General features: G+C 30.3%; 1 protein-coding gene across 3 annotated transcripts in view; it reads right to left on the bottom strand.

Moving 5' to 3' along the window:
• The window catches only part of LOC118195663 (uncharacterized), a 90040-nt gene that overhangs the window by 20495 nt on the left and 47422 nt on the right, over positions 1-22123 (bottom strand). The window contains exons 12-18 of one of the 3 annotated variants that reach the window (XM_035366986.2): positions 20058-20239; positions 15444-15584; positions 15169-15346; positions 14345-14467; positions 13196-13311; positions 899-1004; positions 725-819 (exon numbers count right to left, since the gene is read on the bottom strand). In XM_035366986.2, the coding sequence (XP_035222877.1) occupies positions 725-819; positions 899-1004; positions 13196-13311; positions 14345-14467; positions 15169-15346; positions 15444-15584; positions 20058-20239 (941 nt within the window). The remainder of the gene's footprint in view (positions 1-724; positions 820-898; positions 1005-13195; positions 13312-14344; positions 14468-15168; positions 15347-15443; positions 15585-20057; positions 20240-22123) is intronic. The other 2 variants (XM_035366988.2, XM_035366987.2) reach the window with 2 other exon arrangements.

Here is a 22123-nt window from a genome sequence, read left to right as displayed (position 1 = left end):
AAATTTCAACGTTCTGAGGCTACTCATTTTTGAGTTATGCGAGATACGTATGTACGTACATACTTTCGTACAGACGCCATGAAAAATTATCTTCAGAATTCATTTTAAAGCAGTTTTTTAGTTCAGAAAAATGTTCATTAAAACAGTATGAAAACAAGGATACAGATTATTGAGCTGGTATACATGCAAAAAGTTTTCAGCTAGCTACACATAGTTAAAACCCTATGACTATATATGAGTCTATATACTCCTTATTTCATTCAAGCACATTTAAAATATATTTTTTAAGTATTTCCAGTTAAAAAATTCACATTTTCTATTATTATGTGTATCTATATATTTTGGTATTCATAATTTGCAGAGCATATATTTTCATTGCACGCTATTTGTGTAAATACATTTATCATTTTATACTTTGATTTTCTGCTCTGTCTCTAACTTTTTATGGAAGTCATTTATTTCTTCAAAACAAACTAAAAATAACTATTTCAAGAATATAACTCACAAATACTTTCATTCCTAATTTTGCTGATACTGTATAATTTATGCATTCAAGAGGAAAGAAAAGAATAGAGAAAAGAAGGAAAACAGAAAAGATAAAAAGGGAGATGGTGATATTATAACAGTTAACAGACAGAAATTATTTGAAATTTTTTGTAAATAAAGTGTAAATAGCTGCCAGATAAAGTTAATTCTCTGAATGAAACACATTGAGATTATTTACCTTTGACACCAAGTTCTTCTTTTATTTTTACCTTGACATCAAAGTTATTTTCTTCCCCTTCTGATGAATGTGTTTCCATCAACTCATTTGCAGCTCTGAAAGTAATTAAATTAAAATAATGATAGCAAAAAGGTTTAAATAATTTTATGTATAACAAAAAAACTAGTATAATACATTTGGAATGAATTAGCATACAGCAGTTGCTTCCTTGGTTTTTTACGAGGTGATGCTTCAACAGGACGATTATCTTTCCCAACTGTATCAGATGTGATGTTTGTACCTATAAAAGAGAGATTATTTATCTTAACATGTTCCATGGTGAAAATGGTGGTAAAAAACAGAAAAAGAATATGATTTGGATTAAAATCCAAACTTTGTAAAACTCTCTTTTTTAAATAATCCATTAAAAATGGGGATTAGATTTCAAGAATACATTTTTGCAAATTACAAAAATGATAATTAAAAAAGTCATTGCCTAAATTTACTACAAACTTCACCGAAACAATTTTACATTTATTATTTAGCAAAATAAAAAAATTCAATATTTCTATTCATTCTAAAATAAATTTATGTCTCTTTCAAAAGAAATGCATGATTTCTGGATCACCAATTCCATCTGGACTCCACACAATTATAAGGGATTTCAAAAGCAATGTCTTGGCAAAAGCCTAACTCATACCTACCTGAAACAAGTCAATTGTAATATATTGTTTGAGTTTGGCTGACTGACAAGAGCTTATGTTGGTAAAAAGTGTGTATTCCAAATTAAAAATTCAAAGTTCAGATCCTGGAATACATAACATTTTTCTACACGCTATTTCATTTTGAAATAATACTATCCATTAGAAGTATTTTTAAAGGAATGACATAGAAGGTGTTGCTCCTAGGCAGATAGCTTTGCTTTTGTGTACTTTGCCATAAATCCAAATAACCTAACCTTCTGCCAGATTAGGCACTTTACAAAATCATGCAATTTTCTAAGCTAGACAAATAACAGCAGATACAGAATGTAAGTGTAAACAAAGCCAGACAACTCATGAAGATGAATACTCTTTAAAAATGAAGTAAAAATATACGTTATTAAGAATGCAGTGTCATTTTATTAAACAATTATAGACTGACCTTTGATAAATTTGATGCATCTTTTGATAAACACTCCTCTTTTTACAAGTAAATATTCAATCATGAATGATTCACATCAAAATTAACAAAAGTATAATAGGTATTTAATAAATGTTAATAAAATGTGCTCTTTACACTTGATTTTTTTTATTTTTATTTATTTATTTATTTTATTTTAATCTATGAATAAATCGAGAAGAATGCCAAAATATTTTATGTGTTGAATACTTTTTATGGCAAATACTTTCTTAATTGTAAAAAAATCTGCACAAATTAAATGAAAAGCACAGTAAATTAAAGCAAGATAAATAAAAATTTAATACAGTATTCCTATTTAGTTCTTCATTATTTCTTTAAAAATGTATTTTGCATAAATTTTCTCATAAAATAAAATAATAATAATAAAATTCTATATCAAGATATGTAAAATATGGTGTTAGGTTAGTCTTCACTAATTACAACACTGCTACAAATGTAACATAAAAATTATCCTAAATTTATGATAAACTTATTACATAATTAACTAAATCTGTCATAAACTAAACTTTACTCTTTAAAAATGAAGTAAAAATATATGTTATTAAGAATGCAGTGTCATTTTATTAAACAATTATAGACTGATTAAACTTGAAAGACCAGCATGCCAAATGATAAGTCTTGTTCAAGTCGCATGGAATGATAAATGAACGCTAGTATAATCTACATAATTATCCTTATATTAAAAAAAAAAAAAGTTGCATATTCTGAAATCTGAAAGCTTCATTAGATTCTGGTGGTCAACTGAACTCAAATAAGACTTTTAGATGGAGATTGGAGATTAATTTTGCTTACTTCTTAAGGAAAGGTTCAAGCTAGGCTTTTGTACATGCATTGCTTTTGAGGATCGTGTAGAGTTTGGAAGATAATGAAGTTGTTAAGATGATGCACTCACATTTTTAGAGAGAATTTAGCTACAACTTTTGAAATAGGGTGCATCACAAACAATAAACTTTAGTTGTAAATGCACAGACATGCATTTTTTAAATGCTTTTTCTTTTTAAACCAAAGCCAATCTACAACTGAATTTTGTCTACAATTTCATATGAAATATTTCTCTTACATTCATACATCAGTTTTACTTTAATAGCTTGCCATACAGTTTCCTCTGGGATCTAATAGGCAAAATACATAATTTTTGATTTTTTATCCAAGTTTTAAAAAAAAATGCTTCATATAGTATTTTAATAAAAAAGTACTTAAAATGTTTTTATTTACTTTAGACTGTTCAACAATCCATTTACAATGAGAAATAAATACTTGATCGAATGTGACGGCATAACCAAAATGCCTACCTTGAGATGTCTGGTTTCTGTGAAAAGTGACGTTTAAGTCAGAAGAACTCCCAAGAGGAACTCACAGACATCCAGGTAGTGCAAAATGGAGAGGCTGCTGCCTAGAAGGACACTCGTTTTTTAATAGTGTCGTGCAGCCATCACATTTAATTGACTTTTTAAAAAGACATTCCTTTTTTATTTTCTTCTAAAAAGACTTTTATTAAATTTCAAACACACAGATGTCATAAAATACTGCATTTCAAAAGATATGTCCACTCCTGATTTTTAGTATTTGGTGCATTACCAAATGCTGCATACGTAATCTCTTACACTGTACTTCAAAATTATCTGAATAATTCTGTATCATGTTGCAAGAAATCTGAAAAATCCTTTTGTTTTTAGAAAGGAAAAAACATATATTCATCTAAACACATTAATTTGATGAAGACAGCAAGCAATGTTGAAAAACAATTGCTGCTGAATGCTTCCAAATACACCATTCTGTTAGTCAAAAGAATTCACATCTCCAAATAAATAGATCTGTCACAAAAAAGCCATTCAATCTTGATGACCATATGGTTTCAACTGCCATTGTACCAATTTGAGAATGAAGCTATGCTCTTTCTGTAAATGACAATTTTGCAGCAGTATACACATAGTGAATGTAAATTTTTTCACTTGTATTTTGGTCACTGGTATTAAAAACTCCATAAACAAATGCTGTCCAACATATTCATGGCTGTAAAAGTAACTTATTACTGTCTCTCATACATTTTTAAATGAATTTTAATTGCCTGTTACAGAGAAAATTGTGTGATTTGTCATATCCTGAAATGAGGGTTCTATCAATGCCTGTTTAGGCAATACAGCATCACTTTAGGCAATACAGGTGTATCATGTTATGTTGCAATAATATGCAGTAACGATCTGAAGTCTGCAAATTTGGCAATACACCAAAATTCCAAGCTGATTCACTTTAAAGATTACTTGATTCAATAAAAACCCTTTCCCCCCCCAATAAAACATTCCTAATCTTATCACGGGGGTAGGATAAAAAAAGCCATTTGGAGCAACCATTTAATAATAATTTACTTATTACTGCTTTAGTAAAACAGTTCTTTATAAAAGAGTATGCATTCTTTTGAAACAATTTAAAACTTACCTTTTAAATGTACAAACATTTGATAGTTATTGATAGTTAAGTTTAATGAAGAAACAGGCACATAGATATACAAGGGGCTGTATAACATAGAAACATTGGTTTAAATAAGAATTCATGAATGATAGCACACCAAAATACCTAAAAATCAAGAGCAGACCCATATTTTGATAGGCAGTATACCAGAACACTTTTTTTTAATATTAGCTCAAAATAATGACTTTACACTGAAACAAGAAGCTGTATGTTATGAAGTTACAGCTTTTTTAACAATCATAATCAATTTTAAACATTATACATATATCATTTGCTTCTTTATGGCTTTAACTCATATAATGTAAATGAAATCACATTAACAGTTATTTTCTGCCTGAGCTTTTCAGGCAATTCATTAGGTAAAACAGTACATACTTTTTGTAGCAATACAAAACAAGTATTCTGATTAAAAGAATTCCAGAAGAATAAAAATGAAGATTTACCCCAAACAAAAACAATTTAAATTATTATCAAAGTGACAAGATTTTTTTTCATACAAAGTATTTAAGATATTTATTTTTCAAGCTACATATTTAGATGTTTCAAACTGCTGTACTCTAAGATATCGTCCAGCACTCCTTTATTATTGTGGCCCCACTGCATAAACATTGTCAAAATCAGCGATAAATTGTCAACATACATCTCAAACCATCACCTAATGACCAGCAATCCTAAACAAGGTCATCAATCATGAGAGAGTTGAGTAAGCCACATATGCACTTTCGACTTTTGCCCCCTCCCTCAAAAAAACTCGTTTATATATATATAAGAAGGGAGGGAGATGGTGTATTCAGAAAAAGCAATACCTCGTTTTAAATATAAAAATTCAAATATGCGAAAATGGTTACAATACAATGGTGGCCAAAATAATAAAGAAATTTGACTATTATAAGTGATTATGGTTAAGACTTCTGAGTATTTAGTGATAATTTTGTGACATACATCGGCTATTTACCAAAAATCTTGGTGCTATTTTAATAACAGAGGCAGTAATTTTCTTAATTTGCTAAGCAACTAAATTTTCATAAACAACAAATCTTTTAAAAAGCTGTTATTTTAATAACATTAACATTAATGCATTAACAAGAAAAACATAAGGCAACAGCAAGCATAAAAACTTCATGAATTAAATTTTGCTAGTTACATAGTAATGATGCCTTTTATATATTTAGTCTCTTAATAGCTACTTCAAAAACTAGCATTTTATTATGCAAGTAATTGTTCATATAAGAAACTAAAATTTAGATATTAAATACATTCTAGAAACACTCAAAACTTCATATAATGAAAGCTCAATAATGTATTTCTATCTCAGACATTCACCAGTATCAAATCATTACTCATTCATACCCTCAGTCAGTGACCAGCCAAAGAAATGCCTCTTTACATTTCCTCTCATGCTAGAATAAAATGAAAACAAAAATCTAAATTCTTCATAGAGGAAACATACTTTAAAAACTGGAACTGACAGTAGTAATTTTAATATTAATGAATAAATTCAAATATAATTTTTTCTTTTAAACATGTCTGACAAGAACAATGCACAACTTTGAACTCACCAATTCTCCAAACTCAACTAAAAGTTCTTCAGAAAATAGTCATTTAAGGTCCACAGAGAACACAAATTCTTTGTACCCCACATAGATGACAATAATGTTGCTTTATTCACACTAGTAAATATTGTACAACTTTGGTTATGACTTCATATCATGATGTGGGACAGAATGGCAGCAAGACATTCATTTCATATATATTCTATTGGTTATTTAAGTATGAACATTCGTTACGCATGTTAATCATCTCGAAATGTTTAATGTCTAGCTCATCCCCACTTACAAACTATGGTAATTCAGTACAGCATTTGGCTTCAGCACAATGGAGAATTAGCTCAGTTTTCAGTACTTGTTCAATGCAGTCTGAACTAACTGTTCCCAAATTCCTGGACTGGACAAATTGTCCACTGCTTAGCCTTCATGATCTTGTAATACCTAATAATGACTTCTAAGATTTCATTAAAGAATCAATATAGCAGTACTATTATTTAAAAAACAACTCTAAAATGCCATAAAAAACTTTGCTTCAAGCAGCTGGAAAGTAAATTGCCTTATGAATGTTAAATGACATGAACTTTAAAAATGATGAAATAACATGAGCATAATGACATAAATGACATGAACTTTATAAACATTCAGCTATGCAAAAGCCATAGCTAAGATTTGATATTTTGGACTACCATCTTTCTGATAGTATGTATGTATATGTTGTTAAATAAAATATAAATCTGAAATATCTAGTAGATATAAAATCTTTGTGAGCATCTTGCATGCTAGCACAACAGGATGATGAGCAAGCATTACACATTAGAGATCTAGCATTCTAATCCTGGCACATGGAACATTTTAAGGAATTTTATTTCCTTTCTATGAGGGCAAAAATAATATTTCTGCAGAAAAACTGGAATAACATTTTTGCGCTATCCTTTAAATTCAATGGTTCTCTTAATTTCTAATATTAAATACAAAAAGTACTTAATAATAATAATGAATTGAAAAAAACATAAAATTTTAAAAAAAGTGATCATGTAACCTAAAATTTTAGATTGCAGTCTAAGATATCAAACGGAATTTTAAAGTTCTTCAAAATTATAATAACAATAAAAAGTCACATAAATGTGTTGATTTTTTTCTTAAATAAAAAAATATTCATTACTACCAACAGATAAAACTAACTATTTATAGTTCAATAAAATCAAAATTCAACTACAAAAATATTACAATTTTAAATCTCCAGCATTTGTTTTTGCATTTCTTTGAGTGTAAGGGATAAAAATGAAAATATTGCCATTTGGAAAAATATATATATATATGGAGAGACAAACAGAAAGAAATATACAGACAATTGCAATCTCCATGTCATTACAAAATTTTAACACTACCATTAAATTTTATTTCTATTGTGCTCAGCAATGTACATATGAGAGTTAGAAATTTTGCAATCAGCTCTTTGTACACAGTCAGAAGTGTATTTTTTTTATTTTACTAATGATGTAATTTTTTGGCTATAGAATGTTATTATGAACTACATATTTCTTTTAAAAGATTCACTTCATTATACTCATGAGTACTGCATTTTTATGATACAGAAAACAATAAAAGATTTTAAACCTTGAATAGAAGAGAAACACACCAATGTGACAATCAAAATCGCAATAACAATCTTGTTTTTGGCATACATATATTAAAACAATTGATTTCAAAGGCAGCTAAAGGTCCCTCCTCATCAGGAGAACGAAATTACTAAAAAGGGGAAAAAAGAAGAAAACAAGAGCATTGGCAAAGGAGTCTCAGAAACATGTGGTCGTTATCAGCACTGCACGTGGTCGTATCAGAGTTTGTATCAGAGTTACACTGGCTGCCTACCTTTACTGAGCCAGGCTATCTGATGAAACATATAGCCCAAACTTAAAAAAAAAAAAAAAAAAAAAAAGAGCGAAGTTGAAAAATAGGGAGCGAGGGGCAACTGCACCTTCACACACTAAGTCTATTATTATGTTCTTGATTTTCATTTATGATCAATAGGATTTTGAAAAATTCCTTGATGTGTGTGTTAAAAAACAGTATTTTTAACAGTAAAACATGAAAAATAAAGCATCAAAATTGTCAGAGTAAATTTTTTTTATGAGCCCAAATGGTGTTATAGCCCAGAAGAGTTATTAATTTCATTTTGCATTTTGCATTGAAAACTTTAAATGTTCATTTCACTTTTCAAATTGTTGCCACCAAATATTATCACCCTGTGTTATATTTGAAGAAATTAAGTAATGAAGAATCTGCATAAACATATGTTTGTTTATCGCATTGTGATAAAACAACAGTACTTACAAACATCAGATTTTTAATAACATAATTCTCCACTGAATATAGGCATTTGGAATCTGTTTTATTATCTATTTCATATTTTTAACACTAACAAATTTTTCAATAACAAACTCAACGACTTCAAGGCTAGCAAACGGCAAAAATGTAGAGAAAAAAAAAAAATCCAGGCACAAGACTGCTTATCGGAAATTTTAAAGATATGCTCATTTTAAAATTATTTTGTGATATTGCTGTTGAATTGAATTTTATGTTCAAAGTTCAAAAAACATGATATTTAATAAATAATGGTAACACACAAAATGTTAAAAAAAGCTCTTTCGGACGTAATGTAAAATCTCATTTTTATTCCCTATCCCTTGATGAGAGTATATTAAATTCATTTTTATTGTACTGACCACTATTTATGACATTTTTTCTTTAAGATGTAAGGGATTAAAGTGAGCATCAACTGTTAGTTGAACAATGTTCAAAAACATTAATCAGGATATCTGTACACATACAGACATGTATCTAGACAATTAAAGTAGTACATATACATAGACAATTGCAATATCCATGTTATATTAACATTGTTTATTTATAACATTATTTTATTTTTTGTACTCAATAGCGTACCCAAGAGAGCTTAACATTTTGCAATCAGCTATATACAAGGTGAGCCAAAAGTTCGTTAAAACTTTAAAAATTCATAAAAAAAAAAAAGAAGAAATTATGATAGAGAAGTGCAGTTTGCAAGAGAGGGTTCACAGAGAAAGAAAGTTGGATTTTTTTTAGTAGCAAAAAAATTTTTAGTTAAAAATGTCACCGGTAAAGGATGCTGACAACTTGAAACACAATGAACAGGACAACAGTAAGCTCCATTCATTTATTCTTACAATAACAACTGTTCAACATGACCTCCAGAACATTGTATGACACAACTAAGGCGACTCACGATGTCCGTTACAGCTGGATGCAACACATCAGAATGAACTGCAGAAACCTCATGACAGATAGAATCTTTGATTCAGCCAATATTGAAGAGGTGATAAGTGATTTCAAATAGCACCACAACCAGAATGAGGTCAGGTGATCGTGGAAACCATGCAATCTTGCAACCTCAGCTGATCACTCTGACTTCAGCAAAGGTACTCAGTAGGAATCGTCTTACTGGATTGGCATAGTGTGGCAGTGTGCTATCCTGCATGAAACTTATTACAGATAATGCACCTCTTTGATTTAATGCTGGCACGACTTTGTCACACAAGAGTGAGATAATACTTAGCAGCTACAGTGCACATTTTCTAGCCAGATATGGGACACGGTTCTTCAAAGAATTGTCCAACAATGAAAGATGAGGTGAAGCCACATCAGATTATTAACTTGGCTGGATGCAGTGACTCCTTTGTGTATTGACGAGGATTTGACGTCGCCCATATACGAGTATTCTGGGTATTGACATCCCCATGTAGTGTTAAATGTATCTCAACCATCCAGAAAATGTTGAACAACCAAGGTTCACTTTCAATTCTTGCCATAGTCCATTCAGCAAATGATTCCCTGATAGATGTGTCTCCCAGTTGTAACTCAACCACTGACTACAATTTGTACGGACAGAGATGCAATATCCCATGGAGGATATGACAAATCGCTGAATGAGGCACATCCAATAGCCTTTCAGCTTGGAGAGCACTGGTACTCCCTGTGAATGATTTTGGCACTATATTTCATAGTAGTTTCCACCGCAGTAATTTGTCCCTTTGCCAAAGAAGGTCTTCCACTTCATGGCCAGTCCTCCAAAGAGCCAGTTTCTTCAAATTGTTTGACAAGCTTCAATATTCCAGAACACGATATGGGGGCATTTTTTGTCTTCAGTCCTTTTGCTGTGCGAAACTTTCACAAAGCAACAGCTGCCAACTCTCTGTTCAAAGATAACAACTTCACCAACAATGCTCGCTCAAGTAATGATAACATTCTGAAAGCTAATCCTTGGGCATCACGGTCTTTTAGTGCAAGATTAATTTGCATAATTCTGCTGAATCTCTCATATGTCAGTACCCTCCGCTAGTGACATTTTTAACTAAAATTTTTTTGTTGCCAAAAAAAAAAATGACTTCCTTGTGTGCTCTATCTTGCAAACTACACTTCTTTATCATAATTTCTTCTTTTTTATGAATTTGTAAAGTTTTAAAGCACTTTTAGCTCAGCCTGTATACATTATTTATCAGAAAAAAAAGAGCGAAGAAGTAAATTGGAGAGTCATTTTGGGAACTTCAGAAATTTAAGTTCAAACCCTTGGCTGCTTGAAGGGTTAATGAATATATAACGTAATTACAACCTTATACTACTTTCTTTCTCATTGTTCCGAGGAGTACTAACTATTTGCAAATGCACTGTTTTTAAAAACCCAAAGGCTATACAGAGGTTGGACCAAATCAGTAAGTTCAATGTTGTGGGCCTGATATTCCTAATTCAAAATCTAGGACAACCATTTAATTTTTATCACTTTAAATGTAACTTAGATTTCCTAAGATTTAATAAATTAATTTATTAAATTACAGGAATTTTATACAGGGTCTATAACAATTTAATACAGGGTGTCCAACAAAGGAGTCTGATTTCAAAATTAAAAATCACAAAAACAATGATTGATAGAGGAATACAACAAAATGTATATTTATAGTGAAAGCTGTAAAACTGTTATACAAAAGTTTCCAAATAATACTTTAAAAGCTAAAGGTGCTGTAATTGCAATATGTAGTGTGTATAAATAGCACTCCAAAAGACGTACTCCAAAAGAGTAATTAGTTCTGCCTTTGAAACATGAACGTTTCAAAGACGTAATTAGTTCTACCTTTGAAACATGAAGGGAGGATAGTGTATGGAAGGAAGAGGTTAAGACTATGTATTCCATTGAACAATGCGTGCCCCTTCTTCTGGAATACCAGAGGTTAGATCACAGTCCTATGGCAACAAGTTGGAGTTTTCAAACATGATTGAATGTTCCCAAAGGGCCCGATGTGAAAACCACTCACAAGCTCTTCGCTTAATTTCCAACAGACAGACAGTGTGGCCGATGATCTGGTAGGGAGTTTTAATCACCAGAAAACTGCAGTTACTCCTGAAAATGTTGCAACTGTTACTGGAATTATTCAACAAAATAAAAGGAAATCCCTCAGAAGAACTGCAGCAAAGACTGATTTGAAGTATTTCAGCATGCAGAAAATGCTGAGAAACAGTCTATAAATGTTTCCATTCAAAATCCAAAGTCACCAGGTATCAGTGCACAATGGCATCTGCTGGCACGTTTTGTAACTATTATTTCAAAATTTCTATATAACAATTTTACAGCTTGGAAAATAAGTATATCGCATGTTATATTTCTTTATCGATCACTATTTTAGAAATTTTTAATTTTGAAATCAATGACTCCTTTGCTAAGCACTTAGTAAGACCTAAGCATATGTAATCCCCTTACTTTTAAACAATAATCTACTTCAGAATTATTTTTACTTTTATTATTTGAGAAATTCAGGCAGTTTATGCTACAAAATAATAATAACAATAAATAAACATAAATTAGAAGAGTACAGACTTTTCTTTCTTAAAATTATTAAAGAAAAATATAACATGAAGTTTTACATATTTTAGTTGAGTGGTTTAACATTTCAACAGAATCTTCAGTTTAAGAGAGAGTTTCAAAACATTTTGAAACTTTCTCTTAAACTGAGGAAACTGAGCCATGCCATTTAAGTATAAAAATCAGTTATTTTTAAGTGTATCTAATTTCTAGAAGCAACAATTAATTTCATTACATAAACTTTATAAATTATCAAGAAACATATTTAAATTAATTTTTATTAAATTCTTGTACCTTCAAAAATCATTTTAAAATTTCTTGAAGCAACTAGCTGAATTCAACTAGCATAATTCACCCTGTATACAAACATGTGCATGTGTGTGCGTATATAGTAAAAGCATGACTATCCAGAAAGCTCAGGATATGCCAATTGCTAGATATGTAAAAATCCAACATAGAAAAGCATATCCAAAATGCAATTCATGATAGAAAAGTGAAATGAATGTAAGATTTCTGGTCTAAAATTATAAAATCAGGCACTTTATTTATTAACAAAAGCCACCATTTAAAATTATTTAAGATTTTCAAATTCCATTTAAAACATCTCAACTGGCTATATCTTACTAGCCACAAAACATTGGAATCTCAACAAACTTGCACCAATCATACTAGCATATTTTTGAAAAAGCAGACCGTTGTTTTTTATTTAGTTAGTTAATTAACAGACACCAGTTAGAAATATTACATATAAAAAACTTAAACTGTTTATCATAAATTTTCACACTGCACTGCCATTATTTTTCCATTTTTAAATAAAGTTGCATATCTTTCCTTTAGCTTTCACAATGACGGGATACCGTAAGTTCTAAATACACCACTGCATGCTGTTGCACAGAATGCAGGTCTCAAATTTTGCTCATTTTGTGAGGGAAAGACAGATAAACAGCAGTTAACTTATATCTTTCTTTGCAAAAACTAAACTGGCTTATAGAGTTTATATAAAAACAAAACAAAGATCTCATACCTGTTTGTGGCAACATGTTTATACAATACTGATGCTAAATTGCACTGTCCAGCAGTAGTTTTAGTTTGTTGAAAATGATTCAGTGGGAAATATGTCTTTAAGGAGTGTCCAGTTCCAAGAATGAAATCTTGGAATAATATGATGGAAGATTTTCATTTAATAAATAATCTAAAATTTTAAAATATTCTGTTCGATTGCTGGAAGTCAAGCTTTTACTGTGTATCAGCTAATTTTTATACAAAAGATAAACAAATATTCTACATAATATACATCTGAACGCAAATTATAGTTTTCCCATGACAACTTAAACTCTTTCAGATTGAATTTTTGTGTAAACAATACCGAAAATAAAACATGTAATGTGATAAAATAAAACAAACTTTCAGAAACACCAGGCTCTTTTTTAATTGCACTCGGAGGAATCATAGGTACTGAAATGTTCTGATTTTCTGATGTCACAGGAACATTAGATGGAGTATTTTCCTTAGTTTTCTCACTATAAGAAATAAATTATTTTTATTAATGAAATGGGACAACATACAAATTTGAATTCATGCTGCCTTAAAAAGATATGAATTACAAAAGCTATGCTTTATTGTGCACATATTTCTATTCAAAGATGTTATCATATGCAATATCTCCTTAAAGAAAGTAAAAAAGTGCTATTATTAAAATATGCAAATTTATTAAATGCTACCCTTACATAACTACTAACATAGAAACAAAAGACAAAGTCTCAAAGACATATATATGAAAACAAAAATTTAAGAATAAATTACATTCTAATGAAAAATAATGGAATACACAGCAAAAATACTAAAGCTTAAATACATATAAATATCAAGTTTCAGAATTTTAAAGCATGCACAAAATTAATTATACAGGTATATATTATCCATAAAAACTTCACCTTATTATTACAATTTATTAAATTTATAAATTACATTACTGCACTACTATATATAAAATCAAGTACTTCTTAACAGAATTTTGTTTCCCATTTTAAAAATGTTTATTTTTTAGCTCTATTTGATGACATTAAAAAAATTTAAAACATGCCATTTTACAACACGAAAACCTAATCCCTTTAACTGATTTATTCTGTAAGCTTTTAAACTTATATATACATTACCGTTATACTAAATGTTGATTGTTAAATTTTAAAATTTAGAGATCTGAAACTTAGCAATTGCAATGCCTCTTTTTCAGAAAAAAATACACATGAATATTTTTTAAATTATTAACTTCTCCCCTTACTTTAATAGTAGCTGCTTCAATTTTTATCCATATTAATTAAAAATTGCTACCAAATTATATGACATTAATTTGTTAACGAGTCACAAGTAAATTATAGATAAACTTTACTATTACAAAAAACTAAATATGCACTACAGATAAATTTTTAGGTAGTATTTATTATGGCACTGTATTATTAATATTTTAACTAAAAATCAGATGTTTCAAAAAAATTAAACAGATTTATTTAAAATCATTTCATAGCAGATATATAAAATGAAAAAGTTCTATACCTCACAGGCTTAGGTGACAAAACAGATGTAAAAGTGATATTACTATTTACATCTACACGTGGACTAATGGGTTCAGAATTACATAAATTTGCAGTAAGATTCCGTTTAACTATATTGCAAACACTGAAAAGGAAATAAAAATTGAATTAAAGCACACACCATTTTTACACGGTTTATAATAATTCAAGATAATAATGATGTAATTAATGAAGATAGTAATTATTTATAAACAATATACAAAAATTATCATACAAAAAAAGAAAATACTATGACACGTAATAAAAAGAAGAAAGCATAATATATTACAACAAAATATAATAATATTTAGTAATAATAAATGCACTGTCACTAAACATCATAAATAAATGACTATTTTACAGCAACAATTCACATCTGATACTTTTTAAATACATTTTGTGCAATCCCCTATGTTATATCTTTATGAAGAATAGAAAGGCTTTTATTCTTAACTTTCTTATCGTAGTAACTAATACTTAAAAAAAAAAAAGTAAATAAAAATAAATAAATAAATAGAAAATAACTCAGAAAACAATTTCAATTAACTAGTTCTTTAAACTACAGTAAGATAATACCGATTTCTCAAATGCCAAAGAGACAGATGGATGAAATACAGTAAAAACACAGAGGAATTCCTTTTCTAAAACTTTCATAAATTCTGTGGCACATTTTCAATAAAAACCTTTTGCAAGAAAAGTTTTAAAACCATGGAATGTTAAAATAAAAGTCAATTGGTTATTCATTGTTAAATTTAAAATATATATATATAAAAATTACAACAGAATAGAAATAAAAAAAAAACTTACGTTTCACCAGTCCGTTTTCGTAGAATGCTTGGCCTAGGAGAAGTATGATTATTTATACCAGACTGAGACTGTTGTAAAGAGTTATATGACGTAGTGACAACACAAGTAACAGCAGGGCCACCAGAAGAAACTGTATTGCTTGAAGGAATAGGTAATGAGACATCTGCACCTTTTACACCTTTGAGAAAGAAAAACTATTAAATATCCATCAAGAAATAAGAGGAATTCAAATCGTACATCATTACAATATTATAATTTTTAAAAAGTATAATTACTTGAACTAGTATTGTACGAGGAATGCAAAGCTACATGATGACGAGAATCAACAGCAACCATCACAGAATTTATGGGTTGCACTGGATTTGAAACAGATATGGAAGGATGAGCAGAAGCATTATTTGAGGCATGTTGTGAGACTGGAAGAGAAAAGAAAACTACTAAGCATACAAATAAATTTAATTATATTGAGCTTTACAAAAAAAAAAAAAAAAAAAAAAAAAAAAATGCAGCAACTTTCAATGTTCCAATTTAAATATATTTATATTGTAAGCAAACATTTCGGACACACTTTCTATAGGAAACTTTTCAAAATTTATTTTGAGTTGTGCTCACTATTAAGTTACAAACCTACTAGCCAATTAAGCTGCAGTTCTACTAGCCATTAACTACCCTGTCTTCCTTTCTCTCATTTACATCTGCTTAAATGGAAAATCTACATACAGTAAAGGGCTCTTCATAGAGGAATTTCTACCAGAAACTAACTCGTATTTGTCCTTTATATGAATCACCAAGCTAACTACATCGAAGAGCCAAAATATTATGACCACCTATTCAGTAAAGTACTGCGTGACGTTTGGCAAGCAAAACAGCTGCAACTTACATTGGCATGGATGCCACAAATTCTTGGTAGATGACTGGAGACAGGTTGTACCAAATGTCTAAGCAACGATCATGCAAAGTTGAGACATTCTGACATGGTGGTGCTCGAGCTCTGAGCTGCCACTCCATGACATCTCAAATGTGCCCTATCAGATTAAGATCCAGTAAGTTAGGTGGCCAGGATATTAATTGGAATTCATTCCTATGCTCACTGAACCACTCCAACAGAATTTGAGCCTTGACATGGGGCACTGTCCTGTTGGAATATTTCATTTCCAGTTGGGAAGACTGACAACATATAAGGATGCAACTGATCTGCAATTATCTTCAGATAGTTCGCAACTTTCATGGTGTGTTCTACCACAACTAAGGATTCCAGAGCTGCCTATGAGAACAACCCGCAAAGCATAATACCGCCACCACCGGCCTGTGTATGATCTGCTGTACAGGGGACAGGGTGGCAACTGTTCACTTGGAAGACTGTGTACCCTAACATGGCCATTGATGTGATGAAAGATCGTGATTCACCCTAAAAAGCAATTGTCTTCGACTTATCCATATATAAACTAGAAAGCCCAGCGGTCATACGAAATGACCGCTGTTTTAGATATTATGAATTGTAATTAAAATAATTTGTGCAAAGGTGTCTGCTAATTCAAACTGATGTTCAGTTGTGAACCATTTCAAAAACAGATGATTGCTAATGCAAACAAATGTTCACGTTCCCCCTGACATGCTCAATTTGCGTTGAAAATTCAATTTAAAATACAATGTCAGAATAAAATCGGGCAAAATTTTAAACTCTTTACACGAAAGGATATTTAGCATAGGAGTTTGGGTAAACCTACCTGATGAGATGTACTACGCACAACTCATTAGTTGGTTTCGTCTCCTTTAATTTCTCAATGTTTGCAAGTTTCTAGTTCATATGTAAATATAGTTAAATGCATAATAAGCAACAATTGCATGAATTAAAAATATTTAAATGTTCTTAAATACCATGATAATTTAATTAAAACAATGATAACTGCATGTATGGTATCAGTGTATATGGAGTATTTAAATGCCATGGCAACTTCACCCTATTGGCTAGTATAGTTACGAAAGCAACCAATAAACTATCAGCAACAAACACACTTAAGCCACATATAATAAAGATATATAATATGTAGATTACTGTTTAAAATACCTTTGAAATGACATCCCAATTGTACAACCCTCATATAACATGGTAGATAGGTTTCTAGAAAATGCCCTGTTGTGTGAAATGTGTTGCACAAGACCCAGAGGCAGTATAAAAAGGGGGGGTTACATTCCGAAAACTTATTAAAAACAAGTATTTTTTTTAATTTTACATAAACAACTCAAATTTTATTAAACATATGTATGTATGTACAACACAAAACAAAAAATATTACATATTTTAATTTAACGCAACTTTAGTTTCATAAATTTCTTAGCTGTCACTGTTTAGTATAATCAACCGAGAACATTTATTCAGTGGATGAGATCGCTTTCATTTTCAGAATTTCTTTCTTCATTTGAAGTTCTGACATTTTTCTTCCCTCTTAAAAAATCTGAAATTTTACTTTGCTTACTAGTTCTTAGCGGGACAATGTAAATTTCTAGATCTGAAGCTAGAGAGTTTTGCAGCTTCCTTTCGAATTTTCGGCTTATTTCAGCGGAAGGGTCTGCAGTCAAGAAAAATGATTCCAAATTTTCAGCTAAACTTATGCCTTCTTTTAATTTTTTTTTTAATGTTAAATTATTAACTGCACAACCTCCATCAGTGTTAGTGTCCTCAGAATCGATTTGATTTACGGCTTCGGATGCCATTTCCATCAAATCTGCTTCATCAATTTCTTCTTCCGCTAGTAAATCTTGAACGTCCTCAATAGCCATGTTGTCAAAACCTTCACCTCCAATTGATTTAGCACACTCTAATAAGCCACCAATTTCATTTTCTGATGATTCAGGCACATTTTTTATTTCAACTAAAGAGAGCTATATCTTCTTCTAACATGCATTTAACTTTGGTGCTTTCAGCTCTTTCAGATATTCTTCTTTTGTCGATACAGTGCTGTCCTGTATGTCTTCCAAGCTTCCATTATATTAATTGATTTTGAATTGGTAACGTCTAAAATCCATTATAATGCTATTCTTATGTAATATGTTTTAAAGGTATAAATAATACCTTGATCCAATGGTTGGAGTAACAAAGTAGTGTTAGGTGGTAGGAACAGCATTTTGACATTGGGATGATTCAAATCTTGTGGGTGACATGGAGCATCATCTAATAGTAATAGTACCTTGAAGCTCAAATTTTTCTGCCTTAAATAACGTTCAGCGTCTGGCACAAAACAATTTAAAAGCCAAGCTTTAGTTTCATAATCAGCCGATGCAGATTCTCCTTGAATTTTTATGTTATGAATTGCAAGACTCTTTTTGAAATTTTTGAATCAACCTTCACAGGCCAGAAAATCTGGGTTGACAGAGGGTTCTCCATGTTCTTTGAAGTGCTTGAAAATTTTGAGTGTTTTTTGTTTCATGATATTATAATCCAACAAAACTCTTTTTTTGACAGCTATCATCAATCCAAATGCTGAGTGCCTTTTTCATCTTCTCAATCACTAGCGCCCCGGAAGACGAACTGCATATTTTGAAGATATTGAAGATCCTGCAGCAACTGCATTTCTTTTTTAATTTTTCTTAATAGTTTGGACTGTTTCTTCATTAAAATTAAAACTTTTTCCAATGTGAGATGCCTTTTCTCCTTTTAAAAGACGGTCCAAGATTTGTATCTTTACTTCTAAAGAAATGAATTTCCTCTTAAACTTTTTTATCTTTATTGGACATGTTTTGAAACTGAAATTTAATGTCTTAAAGATGAAAAAGTTATTCTTTAACACACCGTGACTAAACGTAGACTGCCGACCAGCAGCATGAGACACTTTTGTTTAGATGAGGATTTGAATTTTGCAAGCCGAACATGCAGGTTGTGTGTTTTAAAGCACGTCACATTTTTCCCCTTCTGCGATAGTGATGTTTCTTGATTGTTATTTAGTGATTGTGCTCTCTTGACTGGGTATTGTTTCTGTTGCGCTACTGTGCTTTGAGGGTCATGGAAGGAAGCGATTTTCCCCCTTTACCGGTTAAGAAATCAATGTTCGCTCTCCACCACGTGACTCGTCTTTCTGAGGACATTTGTTCTTACATCTATCGGATCTTGGAAGGCAACTGGCAGAACTTAAGAAACAAGGATTTTTACGAGTTAAATGACTATATGGGTGCTTTGCTCAATATGGAAAATCTTCATGCGGAGTTCGCTAAATTTCTTCGGATTGTTTGGGCAGTTTCCTTATCATATTAGAGAGAAACCGTGTCGTAGGAGGGTTCTTGCAATTTATAAATCGTGTTGTAGCGAAAATGTGTTACAGGACGCCGTGTTGTAGGAGGGCTACCTGTATTTACTACACTGCTACAGAAATAGTATTCGTAACATCCACGGAACAAAATACACAATCCCAAGATATAAATGCTCATGAGAATCATGAGATTAATTCTACTTAAATCTAATGGAGAAATTATGTATTGCTGAAATTAATTTTTTTATAAACCCTTCTTCCAATTTGCCTTTAGAATAAATCTTGCAATTTATTCTCTCTCCAGATTTAATTTTGCAATTTATGTCAATTTCGGAATTGATCTTCAAAACTGATCTTTATAATACACGTAGCCCTGTTAGTGAATGCAATTTCAGTTTGCAAATCAAATTCAAACAAAGTGCACATACAATATAATCCAAAGCTATTTAATAATATATACCCAAGTCACTTAAAAATGAATTATTTACTGTTTAATTGTTTTATGATAAATTACTCGACCATAATTTACTTAGAAATGTGCTGTTACTTTCTGTTATCAGATTTTCATTTCATTTATTCATTGATAAGAATAAAATTATAACCCCCTCCCCCCCCAAAAAAAGGAAGAAAGAATACAAAACTTACATGACACAGGCCTGAGTTGCGTAGCTGTAAAACCCTGAGTAGTTGGATTTGTGTTATAAGGATGCATGGCTGCTAAATTTGCAGTATACTGGTCATGATATAAGTAAGTTGCTGGTGATGGTGTGAAGGAGGCACTACTTCCAAGCTGTGGTTTGGGCAGTGCAGAAAATCTAACAGAATTACTGAAAATTACAAATTAATATTTATACGTAAAAATTAAGTAATAAATATCTGTATACAGTTACATGCAGTTACTGCAAAGAGAAATTTCTCAATTAATGAAATTTTACATAAAAATATTTAACTTTCTAATAAATAATAGTTAACCATTTGAGTATTATGGGTTTAGTGCTAAAATTCTAAAACTCCCCAAAATGTTATTAATGAGCTACATTTTTAAAATCGTTAGTAATCAAAATTAATGTAGCTCATTATCCCTAATGTAATGTAATGTTAATCAAAATTAATGTAGCTCATTAATCCCAAAATGTTATTAATGAGCTACATTTTATTCATTATAATTCCAAAGTGACCCTCCTACTTTGTACCTTGACTTGCTGTATTTCTCCAATACATATCCAAACAGAAATCGAATCCACCAGGAGCTGGCAGAAATTTTCATCTGAAATGAATTGGAACATCATCCCTTCATGCAAATTTTTTTATCGTAACCCATGGAAGATTTCACTCTGCGCCTTGACTCCTTCTCTTCGGATATCCATCCAAATCGAAATCACTTTCATCAGAAGCTGGTATAAATTTATATGTGTAATGAATTTGAAAGCTGACCTTCTATGCGGAATTTTACATCCATACTCCTTGGAGAGTTAAAAAAAAAAAATTAAATAAAAAAAAAAAAAAAGCCTTTCTGCACAAAATGCTTCTAATGATAATTAAGGATTGATTCTGATAAAGATAATCATACTTTCCTCATTACCTTGAAGAATTTTTTAAAAGATCCTAAAATTATTTTACATTAATTTTTCCTTTAAACTATTACCAGGTTTATACACATTTCTGCACATGGAAATTCAGTACTTTTACGCATCACCAATGAAAAAATTAAGGACCTATCAGCAAATAGCAACTGAACAAACTAAAGCAATTATCAACACCCGAACTTCACTTTTGTAAAATCATTTTTTGTAATTTCTTAGAAGAAAATAAATCTGCATGTATGATGTATTTTTTTTAAACCTAATCTAATATTTAACTTAATTATGAAACAAATTCAAGAATAAAATCAATGTCAAAAATTTTTTTAAGTAATTAGCATTGAAATGCATAAATTATATTAATTAGCATTAAAATTTTTTATTTTAACTTTATTTCCTAAGTGTAATTTTAATATATTATCATTATTTTTATATTTATTAATGTTACTATGTATGTAAAAAAAATCGTCCAAAAATTTCCATATCTGCAATGAACTAGTCTTGAAATCACCAAAATGTTGATAAGTTGCCAAATTTAATGTTGCATAATAAAAGAACTTGTACTTAAAAAAACTGAAGTTTTTTTATGTAATAATCTATGAACTCTTTATTTACATAAAAAGAAACAATTTTGAAATGTTTATGTTTCCATCTGGTGCCTAAAACTGAAGTAGCCATCAACTCAAGTAGCCACCGTTTATATTAAATAGCAACAAATAACTCAAACATTAATACATACTTGTCAATGCACTGCCAAAAAATATTTTAATATTTTTCCAAAATGTTATTTCACACTAAGAATGGCAGTCATATAAAAGCAGACAGAAATGTCAGATAAGTAAAATTAAGGACCTCTTGTCAATTTTGGGCGAAATTAGACTTTAAGGATAAAAAATCATTTCCAAAAAATATAAAGACTTTTAAGGACTGTTTGAACATTGTATTATGGAATGCAAATAAAGAATGTTCTTAATTTTTTAATTAAAATGTTGTTTGCTCTTCCTAATAAATATAACAAACTGCTAGAATACCTGAAAATGAAACACTTTAAACAGATATTTGCTCATAAAACTAATCTCCAAAAAGCATTAAACAATTTGAGGTATGAATAACTTAATAACATTTTCCACT

This window comes from Stegodyphus dumicola, chromosome 3, assembly GCF_044657685.1.
Source record: "Stegodyphus dumicola isolate Sdum_Otavi_A_Nest chromosome 3, ASM4465768v1".
NCBI classification, from domain to species: Eukaryota; Metazoa; Arthropoda; class Arachnida; order Araneae; family Eresidae; genus Stegodyphus; species Stegodyphus dumicola.
This window is presented reverse-complemented; position numbering and strand designations above follow the sequence as displayed.